Source organism: Primulina eburnea, chromosome 6 (genome assembly GCF_022965805.1).
Source record: "Primulina eburnea isolate SZY01 chromosome 6, ASM2296580v1, whole genome shotgun sequence".
Taxonomy (NCBI): Eukaryota; Viridiplantae; Streptophyta; class Magnoliopsida; order Lamiales; family Gesneriaceae; genus Primulina; species Primulina eburnea.
This window is the reverse complement of record NC_133106.1, coordinates 29,614,670-29,641,877: the sequence shown is the minus strand read 5'-3', so window position 1 is coordinate 29,641,877 and position 27,208 is coordinate 29,614,670. Positions and strand designations below refer to the sequence as shown.

The 27,208-nt window shown below is 30.1% G+C and overlaps 1 protein-coding gene and 1 long non-coding RNA gene across 4 annotated transcripts; both read left to right on the top strand.

Moving 5' to 3' along the window:
• Positions 1-1,392: 1,392 nt before the first annotated feature.
• LOC140833443 (uncharacterized) lies at positions 1,393-2,652 on the top strand. 2 transcript variants are annotated; one of them, XR_012118482.1, is made up of 4 exons: positions 1,393-1,496; positions 1,723-1,956; positions 2,142-2,407; positions 2,511-2,652. It is a non-coding gene; the product is annotated as an uncharacterized lncRNA (long non-coding RNA). The 2 variants fall into 2 exon arrangements; XR_012118481.1 differs by having other exon boundaries at positions 1,393-1,956.
• Positions 2,653-14,617: 11,965 nt separating this feature from the next.
• Positions 14,618-17,811, top strand: LOC140834118 (uncharacterized). Of its 2 annotated transcripts, none has more exons than XM_073198774.1 (8): positions 14,618-14,769; positions 14,847-14,914; positions 15,830-15,931; positions 16,386-16,459; positions 16,553-16,601; positions 16,671-16,772; positions 16,899-17,010; positions 17,508-17,811. In XM_073198774.1, exons 1-8 carry the CDS (start codon positions 14,714-14,716, stop codon positions 17,656-17,658), a joined length of 714 nt encoding a protein of 237 aa, XP_073054875.1. In that variant the 5' UTR covers positions 14,618-14,713; the 3' UTR covers positions 17,659-17,811. The 2 variants fall into 2 exon arrangements, with proteins under 2 accessions (XP_073054875.1, XP_073054874.1); XM_073198773.1 differs by having other exon boundaries at positions 15,812-15,931.
• The last annotated feature ends 9,397 nt before the right edge of the window (positions 17,812-27,208 follow it).

Below are 27,208 nucleotides of genomic sequence, written 5' to 3'. Positions count from 1 at the left end.
TTATCGAAATTTTGGTCACGAGTCTTTCTCAGACTCTGTTGTCTCTGTATATTTTCTGTTTCGCCCCACGTATGACAAGTTCTCTTTCTTCGTATGAGCTATTTGTCTGTCTCTGTATTTACTTTCCTGGTAGTTTCCATCTGTATATGAAAAAGGATAAACTGCTTCATATTTACCTTCTAACAAAGGATCCCTGATGATTGGATTTTTGTGGAACATATTCTATCAAATTTCTGCAATCTGAAAATATGGATCTTGATGTTGTTATCAAACTTTTACAAGGAACTGTTTTATTTCTTGAAGAATTTAGAGAAGATGGTTATGATAAAGCCATGGTTGAAGCTAAAGAAATGACATGTGAGATGGGCATTGAAGCTGTATTTCGAGAAAAACGTGTTATTCGAAGAAAGAGACAATTTGGTGAAAGTAGCAGTGAAGTGAAGAAGTGATACAGTCAACTGCAGAATCTTTTCGAATTAACTAGTTTCTCTTTATAATCGATCAAGCTCGTTCTTCTATGAAAGCTCGATTTGAACAGTTTCAAAAATATGAAGAAACATTTGGTTTTTTGTTCAATATAGAGAGGTTACAACGTGCAGACAATGAAACCTTGTTGAGATCTTGCAAGAATCTTGAAATTTCTTTGACTCATACGGGTTGTTTTGATATTAATGGGAATGATCTATTTTCGGAGTTGACATTCTTGAGGTGCTCATTACCAAGAGAAACAAAATCGGTCATTGATGTAGTGAATTACTTGAAGAAAATGGATGGGTGTTTCTCAAATGCTCGTATTGCTTATAAAATCTTGTTGACTGTCCCGATCACAGTAGCAAGTGCAGAGCGAAGTTTCTCAAAGTTAAAGCTCATCAAAACTTTTCTCTGATCAACCATATCACAAGAAAGATTGAATGGATTGACTATGTTATCGATTGAGAAAGAAATTATTGAACAACTTGATTATACAGACTTGATTAGTATTTTTAGCTTTAAAACTGTTAGGCGAGTTGTTTTTTAGTGATCATTTTGGACATGTTTGATATTTTTATTCATTTAATTTTTTATATTGTCTTTAACATATTGATTTAATTTGAAAAATTGTTATGGAACTAAAAAAATATGAACACGCATTATGATTCAGAGGCCTGTTTCTAAAAGTTAGAGTCAGACCCAAATATTGTTAGGATCAGCGCTGAACGCACGTGCACTTTTTTAGTATATATATATATATATATATATAATTGATTCCAACTTCGTATCAATATGATCCAATCCAACTTAAAAGGATTTCGAATTTGAGTTTAATTAGACTCCCCACAGATATACAAAACCGAGCCAATCCAGTATCATATATTAACAATCTTGCGGCCAATAAAACCTTTCTAGCCCTTCCTCCCTAGTTAGCTCCATTCATTCTCTCGATCGAAGACTTTGTTCTCAATAGATCATCTTTCTTGATCATTCTTTTCCGAAGAAAATTCAGAGAAATCAAACAGGTATTATGTTCCTCGTCTTCGCTGCTTGAATCTGATTCATTCTCATTCGAAAAGGAGTTGATATTATTCTGTGAATCTTGCATGCGATTGTAATTCTTTTTCCAGGAACATTCAGAGGCCAGATAATTTGTGAACCATATATTTACAGTTCTCTATTTGTTGCAACTTGCAAATATCTGAGATTCTTGATTGAATAATTCCCTGCTCTCTGTCTTCTTAATTCAAGAATTTAAGTTCCATGGATCCCATAAATCAAGAAGGATATCCAGCTTTATAGGAGAAGCGTTAAATCATGAACAAGTTGGTCTCAGTTTATACGCCCGAGCCGATATTTTGCTTTCACCGGGGTATCGCTTCGCCCCAAAAGACCACGAACTCATCAACTTCTATTTGAAGAAGAAGACCAATCTATGTATCCGCAGTGCCAATGTTTACGAGTATAGTCCATTGGATTTGACTGGTACTGCCCTGTTCTTCCTATTTGTTTTTCCCAATATCCACCGTTCCAAATTTGTTACATCCTAGTATTACGTAAAACTTGAAAAATTTTACATCATCATGATCGAAGAATTATTCCAGCATTTGCGACAAAAAGATTGATAAACTTAGATTGGTTGTTGGTATTTATAACTGTGCTGTGTGCAGAATTATATCCGAGTTTGGAAGACGAGGAATGGTACTTTTTTACCCGGACAAACCAGATGGATCTATTATGGAAGCGACCCAATCGAGTAGCTGGTAACGGGTATTGGAAGGCCTGTGGTACTGTGAAACAAATATATCACAACAGTATCTGCATTGGATCCAAAAAATCTTTAATCTTTTACGAAGGGAATCCCCCAAAGGGCAAAAAAACCAATTGGGTCATGAAAGAGTATGCAATTGACAATAAGGATGATGATAACAAGCTGGTACGTAACAACTTTTGATTCTACATTTTCTGTTATGTATATTGAACAATGGTGCTATATTCTTGTTACCAAGCAAGCAGTTCTTGAATTTGTCTTGTTTCAGTTGGACGATTGTGTTCTGTGCCGGATTCACCGGAAGAAGCTGCACTCGTCTTTCAACATATAAGAAACAAGTTGCTTCTTTCAATGCTAAGAAACAGAAAACCAACAAGTTTGTAGCAATTGAACACCAGTGTACTAGTCTGCAAAACATTCCTCCGGCGACGCCTAGCAGAAGAGATCACGACAGTTCCTGCTCAAGATACCAGCATTGATCAACCAAGACGACGAATTTCAAGTAAAAAATGATGGATTTTATGAATTCAACAGGATACATGGATCATTGTTTTTGTTTTCTTCTTTTTTAGTTGTCATATGCATTTCTTTTTTGGAAAATTTTTAAGATCTTGAACAAGGTTTTGATATGCTGATAGAGATTGCCATTCGTGTGAACCTTCTTTCTTATGTAATTCAACTTGAAATTGAAATATATGTAAACAAACATTTCATTACTGAAAGAAGTTTGTCAACACACCACACCAATCCACCGTTATGGACGGTCATAACGGTGACCCTTATAATAATTATACAATAAAATTTTTAATACTTAAAAAAAGTTTGGGTTTATTAAATCTTAATCAAATACAATATTTTTTTCATGTCAACAATTAAACTTTTAATACTTAAAAAAAGTTTTGTCACAATATTGTATTATATATAAATAAAAAATAAAATAACATAGATTTCATTTTGATCTTAAAATTTAATATTATTAATTTTTTATCAAAAGTTTTAAGTACGGGTGATTGGATATACAAAATATTGCTCAATTCCTTTCATTTAGATGTCTTTCTTCGTGCAAGGTATTTATGTAATTATGTCTCAATTCTATTGAAATCTGAACCAATAATCAATTGACTTGATTCTTTTCTTGGAATTGCTTTAATATATATCTTCAATTCTCCGATATTTTTCATTCTTTTGATAGATTTCTATCATGGGTTGTTTCACGAGAATTAATTTCTTAATCTTGTAATATCAAATATTAGTTCCATCATTCCAGACTTCTAAGCTTTCCTATTGTTTGAAAAAGTTTTTGGTGTCGGTGAGGTTTCTTAAGCAGATGTTTTACTCCACCCATGACTGGTTATTCTATCTTCTTAGTAAGATTTTCTTTTAGTTTCAAGTACAAGACTTTGATTTCTTTGTAAAAATGATGTGTCTTGGCTCTGGAGTGATAAATCAGACCGCTCCAATTTATTTAATTAATCGGATTTCATATATTGACCAGTAGACCCAAAAAAAACATATCAGCTTCTTTTAAACTATTAATCATTAATTATTTCTAAACAGACCACGAAGCGTACATTACATTATAAATTTATAAATACAATGCATATATAAATTCTCACTCTGGGAATAATTGAAACTTACAACTTTTTTTGGCATGACATGTCAAGTTTAATCATATAGTATAATATATCGTATAACAAAATTTATATATTACTAACATACTCTCTAGCTAGGGCAATACACTATTAAAAGTTTAAATTAACAACTTTTTTTAAAAAAGAAAACTGGTTTTTCTTTACTAACTTGTTCGTTCTTTGTTTTGGTATTGTAATGTCCGAGATTTTATATCATGTTAATCTGCGATTATTGATTTTAAATTGATATGATTATGAAGGACTCCTCCGAGACTTGATTTGAGTTGACATGTGATATCGAATATGCGAGGACAGAACACCTCGCGCATATGCGCACCTCCTGTCGCGCATATGCGCGAGATGGGCAGAGAACCTCGCGCATATGCGCGAAGGGCGTTCGCGCATATGCGCGAGCATGTGAAGTCGAGACAGTAGGTCTCGCGCATATGCGCGACGATGGTGCGCGCATATGCGCGAGCTGCAGAGAAGACACGCGCTGAGACAGAATGTCTCGCGCATATGCGCCGAGGAGGGTCGCGCATATGCGCGAGACGTGCTGTTTGAAGGATGAGCCACATGTCCTTGGCATGCATATTTGATATGTAAACTTTCATTTCCCCTCAAACTTTCAGAAGAAGAACGAAGAAAGTTTCGTGAAAATCCTTACGCTTTTCATAGTTTAGATTTGATTTGCGAAAGATCCGTCCGTCTGATTTTGAATCCGAGTGCAGTACTGTGATCCTCTCAACAAGCGCTTCATACGGACGTAAGTTTTATTGATTTCTATTATGATTTGAAATTATGATATTGAAGGAATCAGATATGATTTATATATGGTGTTCTTGCGATATTAGACATCGTATAATTTAAACCGGATTAAAAAACAGATATCGTATGAAATTGTTATGATTTTCAGAATGGATTTGATTGAGATTTGATATCAGGGTTGTATTGTTATCGATTATGAGGTGGGAATTGATATCTGTTGATTCGTATTGCTGGGTATATTGAGATTGTGCAGTTATGCCATTGAAACAGACTTAGATTAAGTTCTGAATATATCAGTATTGATTTGAGTGGTATATTGATGTTGTACTCCTCGATATTATCATTGCCAGATTGAGTATTGACATGCTTCGAATTGAGACTTCAACAGAGCTAGAACCCAACGAACGAAAGGTATAAATCAATGTTAACCGGGAGATCGACTCGATTTAGACTTGACTTGAGTTTCCCTAAACCACATACTTTTTTATTATTGTTTTAATATTGTTGTATTATTTGAATGTATATGTCTATTCTATTGACTTATAGAATAGCAGAAAATAGAAGATAGATTACGAGAACGAGTCATTGGCAGAGGTGTCAAGTCTGTGGCAAAGGTGTCTAGACATTGGATGATTAGTTTATATCGATGTTGCTTAGAAGTAGATCGACTTCTATTGCTGAGATTCGATATGATATGCCAACGTCCGGGAACCGGGATCCCTATACTAGACTAGATCAGAGTCGAGTCAGATATACGAGTTTGAGTTATAGTTTTGTATCATTCATGTGTCAGATGGATACATGTTATTGATGACTGTTATATGTTTTCTTATATGTTTTTATATGATTGCATGTTTACGTTGTTTATACTGAGAATATTATACTCACCGGAGTTATCCGGCTATTGTTATGTTTGTATGTGTGCATAACAACAGATGGAACGGGATCATGGTCAAGACGATGATGAGAGATTACATTTTAGCGTGGAGATCTGAAGCCAGAAGTAGAATAGGATTCAGCACTTGATATATAGTAGTTGAACCCTAGTTTGATTTTAATGTAATTGTACAAGACTTGTACTTTTATGTTGATGTTTGTATCAGATTGATTTTATTATGTTCCGCACTTATATTGTATTAAAAAAAAAATTTAAACCCAAGTTTATTTAATTGATCCAATTATTCCCAAGAATGATTAAGAAATGAATTAGCGTCCGGGTCTCCACAGGTATAATAAGGTTAACTGCGCTTGGATGGGAGAATTTGAGTCGGAAAGAATGATTTGATTTAAAGAGAGGTTTGAAACCTATACCTTTAAATCCTTTTTAGGGATGTAAATGAGCCGAGCTATTCGCGAGTTTTTCGGATCTCGGCTCGTTAAAAAGCTCGTTCGGGCTCGTTCGTTAAGCTTATCGAGCCGAGCCCGAGCCTTATTTTGGGCTCGACAATTTTGTTGAGCCGAGCTTGAGATTATTGATGTTCGGCTCGTTAGCTCGTGAACATGTTCGATAATAGGTTCGTGAGCTCAAAATTGAGCTCGGCTCGTTTAGCTGGCTCGTGAGCTCGAGCTCGAGCTCGGCTCGTTTAAGTGGTTCACGAGCTCGGGTTCGAGCTCGGCTCGTTTAGGTAGATCGTGAGCTCGAATTTGAAATAATTAATGAGTTATAATATTAAAATAATTATGTATGATAAATAATAATAAATTAAAAACTAAAAATCTATACATATTATAAAAGTGTGAATTAAGGTCAAAGTTATTTGTTTTTATTTGCTTGTAGATGAAGTGAACATATATTTTTCACAAATATTAAATTGAATATGATTTGTTTTATTTTGTAAATCTATAATCTTTTGAATGAGTTATATATGCAAGAAGTTTCTCAGAAAAAAATTAATATATACAAATTTAATACTTCCAATAATATAGTATGAAATATAAAAAAAATTATGTTATCTTAATTTTGAATTTTTGTATTTAAATAACATATTGCATAAATATGTTATATCATTAAAGAGTTGAACACTTTTGATAAATATAATAAAATATTAATTAAATCATATTTTGTCAGTTGTCTAGAAGATAGAATAACCAAAATTCATTGATTTTATTTGCTTGTAGATTAAGTTAAAATATTTACAAAAAATAAATATAATTTGTAGAATACTGAAATAACAAAATTCTTTGATTTTATTTGCTTGATGTAACAAATTTTATATTATATTTTCTCCAATGTCTAATTTATACAAAATTATAATATTTATTACTAATATGTTTTTCAGCAATTATTAATTTATTTAGATTGTGCTTGGATAAATTGATTTCAAATTTATGGATTAGAATTATAATTTTATTGTTAACAATGAAACAATATATCAAATCTTGAATCTACACATTACTTATTTACATATTATTATTTATATAAAGTAGAATAAATTTCAAATAACATTATTATTTGGTGGACTTGAACAATATCATAAATACTACTATATAAACATGAAATGAGTGGATTTGAAGTTTATGATGTTACATCTCTAAATAACAAAAATACATTTGAATGTATTGAAATTCATGGATTTGAAATCCTTCCAATCAAGAATAACCTTAGATTCATAACACGTAAATTTTTTTAAACAAATATCTTTTGCAATCATTTTATAATACATATAGTATAAATTATATTACATTGAATTTCCTACGGATAATGCTAAAGGTACAACTAATATATAGTACTGCGATATTTACAACAATTATATCGTGAGATTTTGTTATTATCTAATGAGATTTTATATTTAATTTATCATGAGATTTTGATAAATGAAATTTCTATTGATTTTTTTTTTTTGAATTGTAAGAATTATTGTACAAATTTGGTTGCACATAGCATTACTCATTTCTATCGACTAATATAGCATGAAATCATTAATATATAATTTTTTGTAAATTAATCTCTTCTGATCTCATTTCTTTAAGAACAATTATTGATAATAGAAATGTATTTTCACGTGCGTCGCACCTATCTTTACCTAGTTATATTAAAAATATGAATGTTATGGCAATAATCACTAGTAGAAAAATCAGATTTTATTTCGGCAGGCTTTACTTTGTCAATAATAAATTACGAAGTAATACATTACCAATAACTTCAGTAATAACACAAGCGAAGTAAAATAATATATTTTACTTCGGAAATTTAAAAACACGGGCTTCACTATATTTTTTTATTATATTTTACTTCGGTATATCAATGTTGACGAAATAAAAAAATAAGAAAAATAATTTCATGCTGACGTAATAAGATGAACCGCGCAGATTAACAAAGGAAATTAAACTATGCTGAACATTTAGCGACGGTTTGTCATTAAAAACCGTCGCTAATTTAATCAGCGACGGTTTGTCGCTTAAAAACCGTCGCCGATTTAATCCGCGACGGTGTGTCGCTTAAAAACCGTCGCTAATTTAATCAGCGACGGTCTTTCAAAAAGCCGTCGCTAAATGTTCGAGCCGAGCTCAAACCGAACCCGAGCGTCTGAGCTCGAGCTTCATAACTTCCGAACGAGCCGATCCCGAGCTCGAAACCAAAAGCTCGTAACGATCCCGAGCCGAGAAAATTGTTGAACGAGCCGAGCCCGAGCCTGATACTGTTCGGCTCGGCTCGGCTCGGCTCATTTACATCCCTAATCATTTTCGTCTAAGTACGTACAACTTAAGTTTTCAACGTTTGGTTATGATATTACACTAACTTTTAATTTTCGGTTAGTTTGGACGTTGAACTGTTGATGTACAGGAAATGCGTATTCGACATCGAAAAAATACTGATGTGACATCGAAAATTGATGGTTTATCATATGTCATATCATAAATTTGTAGCCCAAAATTAAAAATTAGTGTACCAAAATCAAATTTTGACAACTTAATGGGCCAAATCTTAAAATTGAATAAGGTACTAGAAAAATCATATTTCGTTTATTATTATAATTATTTATCGTTATGAATTTAGTTTTTATAAATAAATTAATTTGTTATTTACTACTTTTTGTTGATTAAATAAAATATTTTTTCATATTAGCTACATCATATAAATACTTGAGATTTTATATAGTTTGTCAAAAATTAAATTTAAATGTTTCTAGTATAGTTAATTAATTCCCACATTTATAAATTTTTTATTCAAGAATGTAAAATCAATACAAATCTATCTTCCTTAATGAATAATTCATTTTAAAATGACCCCATTTCCCATATTTTTGTTTAATTTAAACTCTAGCAAATAAATATTTGGTGGATTGATAATTAACTCATGAATTAATATATGAATCTTGCAGCCATTAACCGTTCATGTTCTTCCCTCAAAGCAGTTTCTGAAAACTTAGCAGTTGGCTCATTGATTATATCAATCATCAATCTACACATACATATACATATAAATATATATATACAATTTTACTGTGAATCTTGCATATATGCATTAGCAATATTCTTTTCCAAGAAATTAAATCCAGAGTGAAATCATCAAGCAATCTTTCAAGAATTCAAGTATTTTTGAAGAAATGTGTGGGCCAAGTCGACGAAGTTATGCTCCTGCATGTCGTCTTCCGTTGGGGTTTCGCTTCGTCCCGGAAGACCACGAGCTGATTAACGGATTTTTGAAGAAGAAGATCAATAACCAGCGGGTTCCACGATACGCCCCAATCACTAGTGTTAATGTTTACAACCACAGTCCACGGGAATTGATAGGTATATTCAACATTTTTCTTCATAAATTAATCTTTTCAACAACTTGCATGAGATCATAGATTTAGAGACAGAATCCAGGATTTGTCATGAAAGAACTGCATTGTGAAATGGTATTTGGATTTACAGGTTTATTGATGTGAATTTAGCCACTGATTTCGTATTATGGAATATATTAATTGATAGAATCTTGATCTTGGTCGTTCTGAGTATTTGTTCTCAATCCGTAGCAGGGAAAATAGTTTACATTGCTGGATATGTACTATTTTTCCTGCTCTTACGTTGTTTTTTTCTGATTCTACTTGTAGAATATGCGAGCTTTACCGCAGAGACATATCCCTGCCAAGAGGGTGTATGGTACTTTTTTACCCCGAGAGACCGGAAGCGACTGTATCGAAGAGCTGGTAAGGGGTATTGGAAGTGCCACGGTACTAAAAAACAAATATATCACAACAATATCCGCATCGGATACAAGAATTCTTTAATCTTTTACCAAGGAGAGCCCCCGAATGGCAAAGAGACTATTTGGATCATGAAAGAGTTCATCGTTGACCAGCCTCCCAGACAACAAAATGACATGCGGGTACGTAAACACTATTTCAACTTTTGTAAAATTTTGATGCTACTTTTCTCACACGCACACATATATATATACCGATTGTTCCTCACTGCAGTTAGAAAATTGTGTTGCGTGTCGACTTCGCATGAGAAGCCGCCGCCAGTTATCAAGAAATAAAAACAAGCTGTTACTATGGAGTTTCGCGAAACTAAGAATCGGAAAAGCTGCAAGAAAGTAGCCCACAAAGCGTATAAAAATTGAACATCGTGAGGTACTAGTCAGCAAGACAATCTTCCAGGATGGTTAAACTTCGATACAGATGGATCTTGTATTATAGTTTTTTGTTTTGTTTTTAGTTTTCGTATGCATTTCTTTTTTCAAAACTCATTAGATTTAGGAAAACATTAAAATCTTGAATACAATTTGGATATGCCGATGGAGCTTGACATTCATATATGAACGTTCTTTCTCTTGCAATATTAATTGGGTGCGTGTGCTTGTTATCTGTTGGTGCTTCTTGAGCTTCAGCTCGTTTGTCATTGTTGTGCTCCTGCCGCCGCCGCCGCCGCCGCCGCCGCTTGAAGGGGAGCAGTCATATATATTCGAAAAATTGTATTCAATGGCTAATGCATATGTGTGGCTCTTTACTTGCACATGAATCTTTCAAGTTAGAATCACCAGCATATATACAAAAGAAGAAAATTAATTTGCCACTCATGGAGTGTCCAAGTTTGTGAATTAAGTGAACAATTGATCATTGACAAGACGTTAAATTACCCTGCCAACACTTTCTCGGACGAGCATGTCGTAAGTACGGTTTACCTGTCTAACATAGTTTATTGCGTTAGTACGAGAGTTTAACAACGGCAGATTAATTATATTATCGTAAAAAAAATTAGAGCTCGGGTCTCGTGTTAAAGTCATTATAAGCAATATTAATTTCCTTCCTTTTAAATAGGTTGTCATTGTGACCATCAATTCGCATTTTATCAAGCTTACACTTAAATTTATTTTGAATAGCTTATAAACTCTACGTTTTTTTCATTTTTATCTATAATTTAGACTTTTTTTTTATTTTGTTATCGATCAATTTACAATTTTAGTCCATTAACATAAACATTTTTTTTTCAAATTTAATCTTTTTCACCGAAATATAGATGTCGCATTGGCCATGTCAACAATGTCCGAAATTACGTCACTATTTTCCAGTCTCACGTCATATTTTTGTTATTGTTTATTATCATAATTACGAAAAGGTATCCAAATAATGCAAGTGCATGCATATGTTTGGATAGGCATGCTTAATGGATTGGAATCGCTCCGTTAAACTCGGAATTGATACCGATATGGATTAATCGGACCCGAAACCGCCTCCAATCCATTGTTCAATGGATTGAACCGATTTTGATCTTGCCCGTCACTGGATCCTGTCTGGAACCAGAAATTTAAAAAAAATTAAAGGTAGTTGGCCAACGATTGTAAGGCACATATTTAATTGCAAGTTGACCCCAAATTTGGAGTCCACATTGCAAATATTTATTTATTTTTAACCTCAAAAATCAACTATAAATACAAGATCATTTTTTAACATTTTCACACAATAATTTTCTCTCAAATCTACATTCTCTACAATCAACTTTCTCTTTGCTATCATTCGTAAACATATATTTAATATATTTTGTTATAATTTTATCTAGACTCAATATTCTCTTCATTATTATTTACATACTTTTTCGCAATTTACCCAAATAAATTCGAATTTCAAGGACATCATCTTCAAATCGTAGTGGTGGAGATGAATACATTTCCGACTTTGATGAACATTTTGGCTATACCATGGACTTTGATGAAGCCGAACATGGCCACGAGAAGAAAGAAGCAATGAAACTCCCCAACAAAGATGTAGGGACACAATCGTTCTCCCGAGCAAACAACACGATGGCAATGAGCCAGACCACAGTCCAAGCAAAGTGAAGTAAAGTTTGGGATTATTTCGATATTAGAAAACAATGTACGAACAACTCTTTTGTCATATATAAAATTTGCAAAACAAAATATTCTTACAAAACGAGTGAAAGTTCTGGTGGTACAGGTACTTTGAAAAAAGATTTAGTCAATGTACGTAAACTTGACCTAATACTCTACAACTATTCGGTATGGAACCAACCTAACAACAAATTAATCTTGCAAGTGGTAAAAATTTCACAATTAAAAATGAAATTTCTCGAAACGCCATGGTTAAACTAGTTATGAAATGTTTTGAAATAATAGCTGAACAAGGAGTTTTTGTTGAATTTACTAGTACTACTCAACCTAATTTTCACAATATTTTTAGACACATACTTAAGAAATATTGTTTTCATATGTATAAGAAATATAAAAAAAACACTAAAATCGCATCTTTCAAATATCTTCGTAGAGTCAATTCGACAACTGATATTTGGACTATTTTAAAATATGAATCTTATATTATTGTTACATGTCATTTGGTTGATGACATCCGGACTATGCAAAAAGAATTTTAGCATTATATCATTTAGAATCGTCATGCAACTCATATACTATAGCTAGATATGTTTTAAATGTTGTTAAGATTTATGACAAGATGGTAATTTGATTTATGTTAGATGTGCATGTCATATTATGAACTTATGTGTTAAATGCACATGTGATGAGCATATGTCTATTGTAATATAAAAATTCAAAGTATGTGAGAAATATTTATTACGTGAAAAAAGAAATGGACATGATTAAAAAAAACTAGTAGAATCAAACGGGATTAAATTTAAAAAATTTCTTATTTTTGTTAGAACTAGATGAAATTTTTTATATCTATTATTTCATACTTTGTTATGTTTTCAAGATTTAGTTACTTCATATTACAATAATATTGCCGTAAAATCTTTAATATTTATTGAGGATGATTGAAATATTTTGAGTAATTGTGCTTCTTTGTTAAATTTTTAAAGAAGCAGCCAAAAATTTTATGGCGTTGGCTACTCTATTTCGACAATGTTTCTACATTTTTTTCAATATATTTTATAAATTTATTGAATATCTAAATGATTTTGTTATACATGATTTTGTTTCAAATATGGAAAATAAATTTTATAATATTGGGAGAATATCTCAATTGTACATGGCTAAGCAATATAACTTGATACTAGTAAAAAGTCATTATGAGTTAGACATGTTTTTTTTTTTTAATATTATGCTAAATTTCTTCGCCAGAATGTTGATATCAAAAGAAGTCAATCATGCATTCTATCCGAGAATTGTTTGATTTGTATATTAGTGAACAATGTGCACTGAGTGCATTGCCGGAAGAAAGGTCGACAAAGAAAAGCAAAAGTGGACCACTAAACTTCTTTCAAAGTTTGAAACGATAAAAGTTCAAAGAAAAATCGATGACAACAACAAATTACAATTAGATCCAAATTTATCAAAACCAATATATTGAGACTACAAAGAATTTTGATGTTCTTGATAGGTGGAAATTAAGTTCTCAACTTTATCCAGTGTTAGCGACAATTGCAAGAGATGTCTTAGTCGTTCAAAATTCAAGTGTTGCTTCCGAATCAATATTTTCAGTATGTGAAAAAATCATTGGTGTCGGAAATACTAAGCTTGCTAACATGCCTATAAGATTGGTTTGCAGCCAAAAAAATAATAAGACTGCTGGAGCGATCGACGAATTTCAAAGCTCAAGCTTCGACGAAGATCCAGAGTATTCAAAGTATATTAATAAATCATGATGAAATTTAGATGTTCAATTGTAAAAATCAATGTTTAAGTTATTTTATTTTTATTTTATGATTACTCAGTATTATTTCCACTCAAAATACTATAAAAAAATTGCTCATTAATAAAAATAATTAAATTCGGACTTGGAACCGATTCGACTTGGACCAAAAACTGTCAGTAAATTATAGAATCGGTCCACGATTCAGATTAGTTTTAAGGTTTTTACCTTGAACTTGAAACCGATTCAGATCGGTTCCGAAACTGCCAAACACGAAATCTGTACCGTTAGGCATGTCAATGTTTGGACATGCATTTAGGATAAGTGTAATTGAATTTTGGAAAGATATGATATAATACAATATGGAGATATTTTGCTAAATATTAAAATAGGATAGGTAGTCCAAAACTTTTTAAAACAACTTTTACCTAGTCAATTAACTCATCTTATATCTTTTATCATTTATTTCAAATGTGTTACCAAATATTTTCTCATAACTTAAAAATTCTTAAACCATTTATAAACTATTTTAAAGCCTATAAATTTAAGCTCTTTGATATATAACCATGAATATTACCGGACTGGATCGAGTCACTGGTTCCAAAACCAATCATGTAAGATACGAATTTGAATCGGATCAAGAGTATAACTCAATTCGAATTTTTTTAAAAAAAAACTAAACTAAACTAGGCTCAAGAGCGGTGTCAAATCGAGGCAAACTCTGATTACTAGATATGACCGTAAAATAACAGGGGTCAAGGTCTAAAACATAAATTGAACCAATATTACACATAAAATTTATATATTAAATAAATAAAGTGATAAAAAAAATAAAAGTAATATTGGATCGAATTCAACATATTAAAATGTAATTGTTAAATTTATTTATAATAGGTTACTAAAAAAAAAATTTGTAAATTTGAGAGGGCAAGTATTTCCAATTCTCTAGGGAATGGGCCTAAAGTACTAAAAAAGCCCAATTTAAGAGTACCAAAGAGTAAAGTCCAAGTGCAAGGGAAACAACGATTCGGAGACCGCAGATGGAAGGAGAAGACGATGTTGTTTGCTTGGATGCATCTTTCTTTGTCAACGACAAGTATTCATCTTTCTCCATCTTTACTAACTTTTGCTTGTGATAATTGATTTAATGGGTTTTGTTTTTGTTCTCTGCAGCTACCAATTGACCAAGTTTTCGTTTGGGTCGCAGATTCTTGAGCTGTATTGCCTCCAATCTGCTTCAAGTGAGTTCTTTTTGCATTGTATGTACATGTGCATATGGCTGAAATGACTGTAAATACAGAGACCTGGATGTAATTCGATAAAGTTTTATGATTTTTTTGGGTGTTTGCTGTCTTTTGCTTCTCGGAAATCTCCGGTTCTGAAGTGCGGTACGTGCCGCTCAAATCATGTGGAAAATACCTGTTTTCTCAGCTTATAGACGTTATCGTTTTGGGGTCGAGTTTTAAACCTGGCGTGAGGCGATGGATGGAGTCGCAGTTTTGAGTTTTGACTTGGCATTGAAATATAGGGGAATGTTGTGAGGGAATGATGTGATCTTGATTCAATCTCAAACAACAATTAACAAATCGGACGGTGCATAAAAATGAGCAGCTAATAAAATCTCGTGAAGAAGAGTATGTGTGACTCTCAAGTGGTGATAGTCGATAGAGGGAATGAAAGGATATGTAAATGATTAAATCTTGGTATTATGTGTAGTTTTTGGTGTCCCTTTTCGAGTTTACTTGTATAGTTTTTTGTCTGACAGGGAAAAACAGTGCCGCGTTTTATGCTACACTATTGCAATATGTTTTTGTTATGTTAAAATAAAGAGTTTGTTGATCGAAGAACAATCATGGCATCAATGAAGAATGTCACAATTATATCAGTTGAGGCAGGTGGCTTCTGTAGTGCTAGATCTTTAGTATGTGATTCTGCAGAAGTTCGATAGATGGGCCTTTAATAACGTTTGGCTCTAGGAATATCAAGGTTTAAGAACTCAAGAGTTTAATTTCTGCTGATATGGTGTATGCTTGATTTGATGAAAGACAAACATGTAAAAGAAAGTGCAATTGTGTTACCATAAGATGTGTTGCAAAATTATGTGCGATTTGATTATGGCCTGACAGTCTATATGGCAGCTGATTATGATTTGACAGGACAGTTGGTATGGCCTGGGGCTATGCTTTTGAATAATTATCTCTCAGAAAATGAAGAAATTCTCCGAGGGTGTTCTGTTATTGAGCTTGGCTCTGGTGTCGGTTAGTTTTCTATTTAGCCTCCTTAAAATTTGTTGCTTTATCATATTACATCATTTTTTGCACCTGGAAACATATCACAATGTTTAAATGAATATTGGAATGCACAAGACATGCGCTAGTCAACCATCAGAAAGAAATAGAAAGTTGACAAGATTTGTGAAATTCCTCTAATATTTATTTCCAGGCATCTCAAGGCATAAATAAGATCCAAATTTATCATTATTTTTTGCTTAACAGTGAATTATTAGAAAAGGTTAATGTATTTAGAACAGAATTATTTTTTTCAAGATTGCTATTTAATCTTGCATCGCGTGCCAGATACTTAAGCAGAAATCAATAGTTTTGGTAATGATATTTTCAAGATAAAAGGATCCGTAGGTTTGACAAATTATAGTTTACCATCACTTACTAGGGTCACCTCGAAATTAAATTGGTTTCCGATTTTCCAATTCAGGCATTACGGGGATGCTCTGTCATAGATTTTGTAGTGAAGCAGTTCTAACAGACCACAATGAAGAGGTTCTCAAGGCAAGGTTATGACGCTGTCTCGGTGCTTTTGAGTGGCGACATACATCTTATCTTTATGTTGACATTATTCTCTCTCTCTCTAAACATATTTAGGTCCTTGAGAAAAACATAAAGCTGCACATATCATCTCAAAGTCATGCCGGTAAGTGAATGATTTCTGTTATAATAATGGGAACTTGAGTATCTCGTCATTTACACTCTCTTTCTGCAGGATTAAAATCTGAGAAACTAGAATGGGGAAATTCTGAGCAGCTGGATAAAATCTTGCAAAACCATCCTGAAGGATTTGATCTCATTCTTGGAGCCGATATCTATATCCTAATCTTTGCCAATTCATCTATCATGTTGGCTGCTTTGCATTCGTTTGGTCATGAGTGTGTGTGTGTGTGTGTGTGTGCATACACAAACTAAAAACTAAAGAAGCCTTGACTCTGTTCAAGCTTTCAGCAGTCCAGTATTCCTTTGCTCTTTGATACTGTGGCAAATATCCTCCGTGTTAGCCATCAAAGAAAGTGCAAATTCATATTAGCCTATGTATCCAGAGCAAAAGTGTAAGTATCTATGCTATATACGAAATAAGAGATCCTTGTGATTTCTTTGATATCTATTTATTATCATATAATAAGAATAAAAAGATAACGTAAATCAAAATTATTGTGAGCTAATTTTCCTTTATCAATGTTTTAATTGATTTTATATCAAGTCCTATTTGTACAATTTTTTGTGCTCACATATTGCCTGTTCTTTGTTCACTAGTTTATATAACGAAATTGTTCTGAGATGGTAAATTGGAAAGGTTACGTTCTTAGCCCCTAAAACTCCGTTCCCTATAGGTTTAGTTTATGGCTTACCACATTAGATATATAGATTTTGTGTTTATCCTGATGTAGCAGCCGACCAACTCGGTAACTAAACACGATTTCGAGTTTGTTTAACATCATATTTACACCCCCTTGTTCTATGGATAGTAGCTTCATTCTGTAACTAGGCCGGTCTCATGGAGCATGAATTTAATATGAAACTTATCTTTTATGTTTCTTCTGCACAGAATGGATGCTCTGGTTATCAGTGAAGCGATTCGACATGGATTACAAGTGAGTGAAGTTGCGGGAACTCGGACCATGGTTAAAAATCTTGAAGGTGTTATATTCGAGATCACATGTGGAAGAACTCGAACAACCAGAAACTCAGATATTTAGAAGCACTTCCGTGTACGTTAAGAGAGTTGATGTAATTTTGCTTGCAACTATCTTCCTTTAGTTGGTTTTGGGAAAGGGGATGGATCTTTCATAATATAGAATGATTTGGAACTATTATGTTATCATGGTTGATGCAATTTCATTATTTGTGCATGAAATTATAGCATATCTAATTTTTATTTCTCTGTAAAATGAAATTGCACCACTTTAGCATCACTGTTGATTTCAAGTGAAAACAAAATTATTATTATTATTTCACTAAATTTTAGTAATATAAAACCTATTTGACAAAAATGTAATATTTTCTTCCAATGTTAACTCTCACCTAATTTATGACAATTATCCTTTTATTAAAGTCTGAAACTTGTTGTGAGAACCCGAATTTCCAGCATTTCAGTAGCAATGCAAAATTTCCAGCAGAAGATAATATTTCAGAAGCTGGTATTTTTCCAGCAGACATGTATTTTTCTAGCAGACAGAATCCAGCAGCAGAAGAGCGAGAAAGCAGCAGACAGTTACTGATTCAGCTTGGACTTGTAACTGAAGCATTTAAAATGGAATCAAGGCTGTTAAATGCAGATTATGACCATTAATAGGGAGCCTAACAGTCAGATTTCGGCCTATAAATAACACTCTCAAGTCTCTGAAATTGGTGTTACACAAATCCTGAGTTATCTCTTGAATTTTCGAGTTAAGAGGGTGCTGAATTTCGAGCAGTAGAAACCAGTAGCAAGAGAAAGCATATTTCTAGACTTCAACCGAAACCTCTAAGCAAATTACAGTAAATGGGCTTACATATAAATATCTTGAAATCTGTTTGATAATTCTGTGTTAAAGTTCAGTTTCTGTATGTTGATTTCTGATTTTGAAGCACTGAAACTCCCTAGTGAACTAATGGTAGGAATATATATTCTGAACATTTCTGAATTCTGATTCTGATTCTGATTCTGGCCTCACCCCTTAGAGGAGAGAACATATAGGGGACTGATATCAGTTTAGCCATGAAATTCACTAACGTGTTCAGTGCTTACTAATTCTGATTTCTGTTCTGAAGCCTGTAAATTCTGAATTCTGATTCCTGTTATGAAAATACGAGTTTTCTGTACATTATTATATTACTGTTTCTGTTGAAAACGATTTCGAAAACTGAGAGTTATTCCCGCCCCTGCTTACTGAGTGACAATCATATCACTCACCCACCAAACCCATCTCAGATAAGAACGTGGAAGAGTTGATAGAAGAAGATGAGCAACGTCAGTTTTGGGGCTGGTGATGAAGATCGTTGTTCTTAGTTCCGATTTATGTTTTATTTTCCGCTGCATCTGTTCAGACATTGTAATTTTATGGTTTTACATTTCCGCTGTAAAACATTTGTCATTGAGTTGTAACAGACAATGATTATTATGAATAATAGAAGGGTTTCTGAGTTTCTGTACTTCTGAGGCTTGTTGTTTTCGAATGTAATATTGGAGAGCAACGCCGGTGTCAACCAACCCCCGTCCCGGGGAGTGACACTTGTGATTTCAAAAAAAAAAATGAAACTTGTGATCATCTAAAGGTAATGAAATATTTATTTTGTCTTAATTAACCATTTGATGCGAAAGATAAGTTTTCAAAATAATTGTTATTATATTTTTTTTATATCATCCATAAATTTCAATTATTATCCATTTGCATGCATCAATAGTTTAATATTTGCATGCAACAATAAATTTCAATTATTATCCATGTGCATGCATCAATAGTTATTATAAGAATAAATGTGATGATGTACTACCTCAATTCACATGTGTAAAAAGTTAATATTTAAATGAATTTATAATGAATATAATAGAATCTTATTCTAACTTAGGTTAACTTTCTTTATACAATAAAAACGAATCTGAAGTAGTTGTTACATGAACTCATTGAACAATCGCGTTAATATGGACATGAGCTAACGATTTGTCAATATGTAAGATGATTCTTATAATTAACTGATACATAAAGTAAAAGATATCAATCATTATTTTTAATGTAAGATAAAAAATTAGTTGCGTCTCATTGAAAAATTTGGTCTAGAGAGAGTCATTATAGCTGAAAGAGGACAGTTTTTGAATTTAGACAATTATATCTATGCTAATTAGAAAAAATATATGTCTATTTGTTTGTATTGTATTTTATGTTATACTTTTAAAATTATTTGTAAAATTTATTGATAAAATTATTTTCAAAAAAAATTGACTCATAAAATATTTTGAGAATAACATCAATTGTCTAAAAAATAAATTAGATACTATATAATCACATTTATAGCTTTATTTCATTAACCAGTTTTATAAAAATGACAAACACAAATTGTTATAAGACTCCATTATATTTCATTATAAACTCAATTATGAATCAACATTTTATGTGAAATGAGGTATTACATCATCACCTTTATTTTTATTGAAATTGTACGAAAATAATAATAATAATAATAATAATAATAATAATAATAATAATAATAATAATGGGATTTTTTTAAAAAAAAATTAATTACAAGAATAAGGTGATTTCCTTGAGTTTTTAAAAATAATACAAAATATAAGAAGATCGGGACGTATAAACTATAATCATACAAACATATATACATCATGAATCATAGGTGGAACTTCATATATTTCTTTTTGGGAAAAAAATAATGGCCATATTTTGTTTAATATTCTAATAGGATCTGAGAAACCATTCCTCGGATCATCATATTTTTTAAATTTCTCTCATTTTGTTATAGTTAAGTAAAAAAATATATTTTTATAATATTTGTTTGGGTACAATAATTATTCATATCGAAGAGTGATCGATCTGTATTGTTTGAGCTGCTATACTGTTTAAAATATTTGAATTATACCGTTACCACTAATTATGACTTAAGATAAAACGACAAACACTCGGTCCTACAATTGGTATCAAAATTAATATCACGTGTTCGATTCTCATTAATGGCAAAAAGTGTAATTATTGAGAGGAATATTGTTGGGGTACAATAATTGTTTCTATTAGATAATGATCGAACCGTGATGTTTGGAGTGTTATACTATTTAAGAGAATTGAGTTGTACTGTTGTCACTGATTATAACTTTTGATAAAATAAAAATTAATCGATCCTACAATATCTTATTAAAAACCCATCGGAACAGCTAGAAAAGGCTCAGGAAAAAAGGCTTGGGTGAGCAATACCTTTTGATTTTAGGAGAAAGAAAGGTTAAAAATTTGAATAGGTCTTTTGTGAAATTCTTACGAATCTTTATTTGTGAGACGGATCAACCTTATCAATATTCACAATAAAAAATAATACTTTAAACATAAATAATATTTTTTCATGAATGACCTTAATAAAAAATCTGTTTCACAAATACGACCTGTGAGAGAGTGAGACCGTCTCACACAAGTTTTTACCTGAAAATTTTAGGAGAAAGAAAGATGTTTTTAACCGATTGATATGGTTATAGTGAGTCATATGCTTATATATATATATATATATATATATATATATATATATATATATATATATATATATATATATATATATATATATATATACTATTATAAATATATGAGTTTGAATTGTGAATTTACTTGGTTACCCTTTTCCAACTATTACTTAATTAATGTCTTATTTATTTATTTAGGTGACTTTTCAATTTTCTTATCTAATTACCTAATTTGTTTAATTGATACATTTTATTTTACTATGCATTATTTCACATCAATATATATTTATTATAAATATATAAGTTTGATTGTGAATTTACTTGGTTACCCTTTTCCAACTATTACTTAATTAATGTCTTATTTATTTATTTAGGTGACTTTTCAATTTTCTTATCTAATTACCTAATTTGTTTAATTGATACATTTTATTTTACTATGCATTATTTCACATCAATATATATTTATTATAAATATATAAGTTTGATTGTGAATTTACTTGGTTACCCTTTTCCAACTATTACTTAATTAATGTCTTATTTATTTATTTAGGTGACTTTTCAATTTTCTTATCTAATTACCTAATTTGTTTAATTGATATATTTTATTTTACTATGCATTATTTCACATCAATATATATTTATAAATATATAAGTTTGATTGTGAATTTACTTGGTTACCCTTTTCCAACTATTACTTAATTAATGTCTTATTTATTTATTTAGGTGACTTTTCAATTTTCTTATCTAATTACCTAATTTGTTTAATTGATACATTTTATTTTACTATGCATTATTTCACATCAATATATATTTATTATAAATATATAAGTTTGATTGTGAATTTACTTGGTTACCCTTTTCCAACTATTACTTAATTAATGTCTTATTTATTTATTTAGGTGACTTTTCAATTTTCTTATCTAATTACCTAATTTGTTTAATTGATACATTTTATTTTACTATGCATTATTTCACATCAATATATTTTCTAAGCTTTATAATAAAAAATGGTTTCAACTTAATTTTTTTAAACTTCAAGTTACATTAATATATAAATTTTTTGTTAGCTGTTCAGATTTAATTTTTAAAACTTCAATTTAAAAAAACATATATGTTTTATACCTAAAAATAGTTCAAACTTTATTTTTTAAACTTCAAGTTAAATTAACATATATCTATAAATTTTTTGTTAAATGTTTTATAAATAAAAATAGTTCAAACTTTATTTTTTAAACTTCGATTTAAATGAACATATAAATTTATGGTTAGCGGTTCGGACTTAATTTTCTAAACTTTAAGTTAAAAAAAACATGTATGTTTTATAAATAAAAAAAGTTCAAACTTTATTTTTTTAATTTCAATTTAAATGAACGCATAAATTTATGATTAGTAAACTTCAAGTTACATGTACATATAAATTTTTGGTTAGCGGTTCGAACTTAATTTTTTAAAACTTCAAATTTAAAAAAAAATCATATATGTTTTATAACTAAAAATAGTTCAAACTTTATTTTTTAAACTTCAACTGAAATGAACATATAAATTTATGGTTAGTATTTTTTAAACCTAAAATATATTTTCTATTTTCTAATATATTTTCTATGTTTTATAACCAAAAATGGTTCAGACTTAATTTTTTAAACTTCAAATTAAAAAAATATATATGTTTGATAACTAAAAATAGTTCAAACTTTATTTTTTAAACTTCAATTTAAATGAACATATAAATATATGGTTAGTATTTTTTTGACCTACAATATATTTTTTATTTTTAAATATATTTTCTATGTTTTTTTAAACTTCAAATGCATAAACATATAAATTTTTTGTTAGCGGTTCGGATTTAATTTTTAAAACTTCAAGTTAAAAAAACATATATGTTTTATACTTAAAAATAGTTCAAACTTTATTTTTTAAACTTCAAGTTAAATGAACATATATATAAATTTATTGTTAGTATTTTTTAAACCTACAATAAATTTTTCTATTTTTAAATATATTTTCTATGTTTTATAACCAAAAATGGTAAGGACTTAATTTTTTAAACATCAAATTACATGAACATATAAATTTTTTGTTAGATTTTTTGTTAACTGTTCAGACTTAATTTTTCAAACTTCAAATTAAATAAACATATATGTTTTATAACCAAAAATAATTTAAAATGTATTTATTAAACTTCAAGTTAAATAAACATATAAATTTATGGTTAGTATTTTTTAAACCTATAATATATTTTCTATTTTTTTAACAAAAAATGTTTCATACTTAACTTTTTTAACTTAAAGTTAAATCAATATATAAATATTTCATTATCTCATTTATATTTATCTATAACACTCATCCATAAATTTTTAGTGATCTAATATTTGATTTGCATATGTTTCGATATATAAATTTAGCATAAATAAATATTTGTAGATGTTGGTGCTTTATTGTTTTTGAAATAATTGTGAGGACATCACGATGTGAATAATTTTAGTTTTTTATTTTTTGTAATAATAATAATAATGTATTGTGATTTCACCGACTTATTAAAATGAACATACTCATATAATATTGCTCTAACGTTTGTTGATTTGATTGATTTATATACGATTAATGTATCTTTTTAATTTTTTAAAATTTAAGCTAAATGAACATATTAATTTTTAGTTAGAGGTTCAGACTTAATTTTTTAAACTTCAAGTTAAATAAAGTTAATTTATTTAATTGATAGATTGATACATCATTATGCATTATTTTCCCTATTATTAGTTAATAATTGATATAATTTTAATTTAATTTAGTTTATTTATTTATTTAATTGATACATAACTATGCATTATTTCAAATAAAAATTTGAATGCTATTAATATTTCTTACATATTTTTTTATTATGCATTCTTTCACATGAAAAAGTAGGCTATTATTAATATTTTTTAAAGATATATTTTCTATGTTTCATAACAAAAAATAGTTCAAACTTGATTTTTTAAACTTCAAATCAAATAAACATATACGTTTTATAAGCAAAAATGGTTCGAATTGTATTTTTTAAACTTCAAGTTAAATGAACATATAGATTTGTGGTTAGTGATTCAGAGAATAAAATATAAATCAAACAAAGAGAAGAATTTTGTTTTCTATTATATATATTTTTTATTCAGCAATGAGCCTTTTATAGGCAAATATACATATGAAAAAAACCATAAAAATAGCAACAATATTTGACCACTAAATAACAAATATGCTAAGATAATTATTTTCTGTAATACTTTGTTAATAGTAAGCAATGACTAACAGATTTTATTTGACAAGACAGATAACTAAGTACTTCGACAAACCTTTAACAATTCAATAATATCTCCCTTAAACCGATAAGGTAAACATCGGCTTAATAAGAACATCATCCTTCAAATTTGTTTTGTAGTATGCTAATACCAAGTAGCTCCCTTAGTTTATGAAATGCAGGTAGTTTCAGGGACTTGGTAAACATGTCAGCTACTTGGTTTTCACTTTTGCAATATATGAGATCAATTGTTTCATTCTTTGTGCAGTCACTTAAAATTGATATTTCACATCAATGAGCTTGCTTCTTTCATGGAGGACTAGATTCTTTGATAGTTTTATGGCTGAACTATTATCATAATAAATTGCAAAAAGATCATGATTCTTGAATTAAGCTCTTCAAGAATTTTTCTCAACCAAATAGCTTTACATGCACGTGAAGTTGATGCAACAAATTTAGCTTCAATGGTTGATAAAGTAACAATTGATTGTTTCTTCGAAGTGCATGGAACAACCGCTTGATCTAAGAAAAAAAATCATATCCTTAAGTTCTTTTTCTATCATCTCGATCTCCTTCAAATCTGATTGTTCTCCTTTCTTATAGTAGAGACCAAGTTCTTGTGTTCGTTGTCGGCATCATAAAATCTTCTTAACAACTTAAAAATGCATTTCTGTAGGATTCTCAATGTATCTGCTTATGAGACTGAAAGAATACATAATATCCGACATTGTTGCTGTCAAATACATTAAGCTTCTAACAATTTGCTTGTAAAATGTGTTGTCAATCTTATTTCCTTAACAAATTTTTGTTATCTTCAAACCATAGTCTACGGGAGTACTTGCATAATTACATTTCTTCATATTAAATCTGCACAAAACTTTTTGAACACGTTTCTTTTGTGAAATAAAAATCTCATAAGTAGATTGAACTACTTCATACCAAGAAAATGATGCATCTTGCCAAGATCCTACATATCAAACTCAACCATCATGGACTTCTTAAATTTTCCAAACATGACACTATCATTTTCAGAGAATATAAGATCATTAACATATAAACAAACAATGAGATTTTTCCATCATCTTCAATTTTGTACAAAGTTTATACTCATATGAACTTTTTTGAAAACATACCTTAAAAAATAAGTCTTAATTCGACTATACTAAGCTCGTGGGGCTTGCTTTAACTCATACAAAGTTTTTTTTTCAATTTATACACTTTATGCTCATTTCCAACTTAATATAACAAGGAGGTTGATGGATATATATATGTTCTTCCAAGTCTCCATGTAAGAATGTCGACTTTCCATTTTCTTTCAATTTACTCATGTAAATCTACTTCACACATCGTTTTTTGACCTTTTGGAAGCTCGATGAGTTCCCAAGTTTTATTTTTATCGATGGATGTGATTTCAGCATCCATTGCCTTTTGCTATTTTGATTCTTTGACACCTTCTTCAAAAGCTACTGGATCACAATATGAAAATAGAGCAAAATGAACAAATTAATCTTCAATTTGGTTATTACCAGTTACCTCATAATTTGTCATCCATGTTGCTCTTCTTCTAAATCGTTGAGATCTTTGTTCATTTTCTGTCTCGTTGACTAAAATATGTTGATTGATTATTGATTGTTGCTTGTACTCTACATATTATGCATTCTCCAAAGGTTGATGCATTTCTTCTCCATTTTCTCCATCAAAATCAGCTTGAATTGGTTGTTTAACAATATTTTCATCAACGAAAAACTACTGAACATCATGAATATTTTTGGCATTGGGATAATTGGATCTACCGATTATCGTGTTAGTATCTATTTGGTTCAACTTTGAACACAATTCTTTTTCTGCGCATATATTTTACCTTGTTGACTTGTAACTCAACTGAGTTGAGATAAAGCGATTGTATTTTGTTAGCTCAAACCAATAATACCGAAAGTTTTAATAGGTATTCATTCACCCCCTCTAAACATCTAGCCGGTCCTAACAACATATGAGATTGAGTACATGCTGATAGTCATAGCCTAAAAAACGAAAGCTAGAGAAATCCATCATTCATTGTTGCAATTGCAATTATTAAATAACAAAAGGACACTTGGTTATTGTATGTTGTTGAATTAGTTAAATATAATTTGACATAACATATTGATAAAATAATGAATTCCTTCAAAATCATTGCTTAAGAATTGATATGTGCATTAATCGATATTTGAACAGTCGTTTATTAATTATTTTAATTTAAATTATTTAAATTGTGTTTGTTTTATCTTTTTATTTTAATTTCAATTTAGTTTATTAATTTATTCAAATTTTTGTTCAAGTTAATTAAAGAATTGTTTTTAATGTAGATTTGTAATATATCAAGTTTTTTCGGACGATATCTGTTCTTGTTATTAAAACTTGACATGTACACAGAAATAACCAACAAAATTACATAACGAAAAGTAAATTATTTAAAATAAACATGTGAAAACATGTAAATTTCATATATGTAATTAATATGAATTTATAAAAAATATAATTTTCAATTTTATTTATTATATCAACTAATTTTATCTCAAATAAAATCGTTTCCACGTGCAACGCACGTGCACTGTTCTAGTATATATATATATATGTATTTCAAGCAAATGAAGATAGTTTTAATCAATAATAATAAATTTTCTGGTATATCATCAATCAACGATAATTAAAGAAAAAACAATATGTTTTCACCTATTATTATTATTTTTGATTTAGAAGTTTAGCTTCTCTTTTAATAATTCAATTTCCAAATGGACTGCTAGCCTGCTATCTTGATCAAGAAGAGCTTCAGGTTCTATCTCTT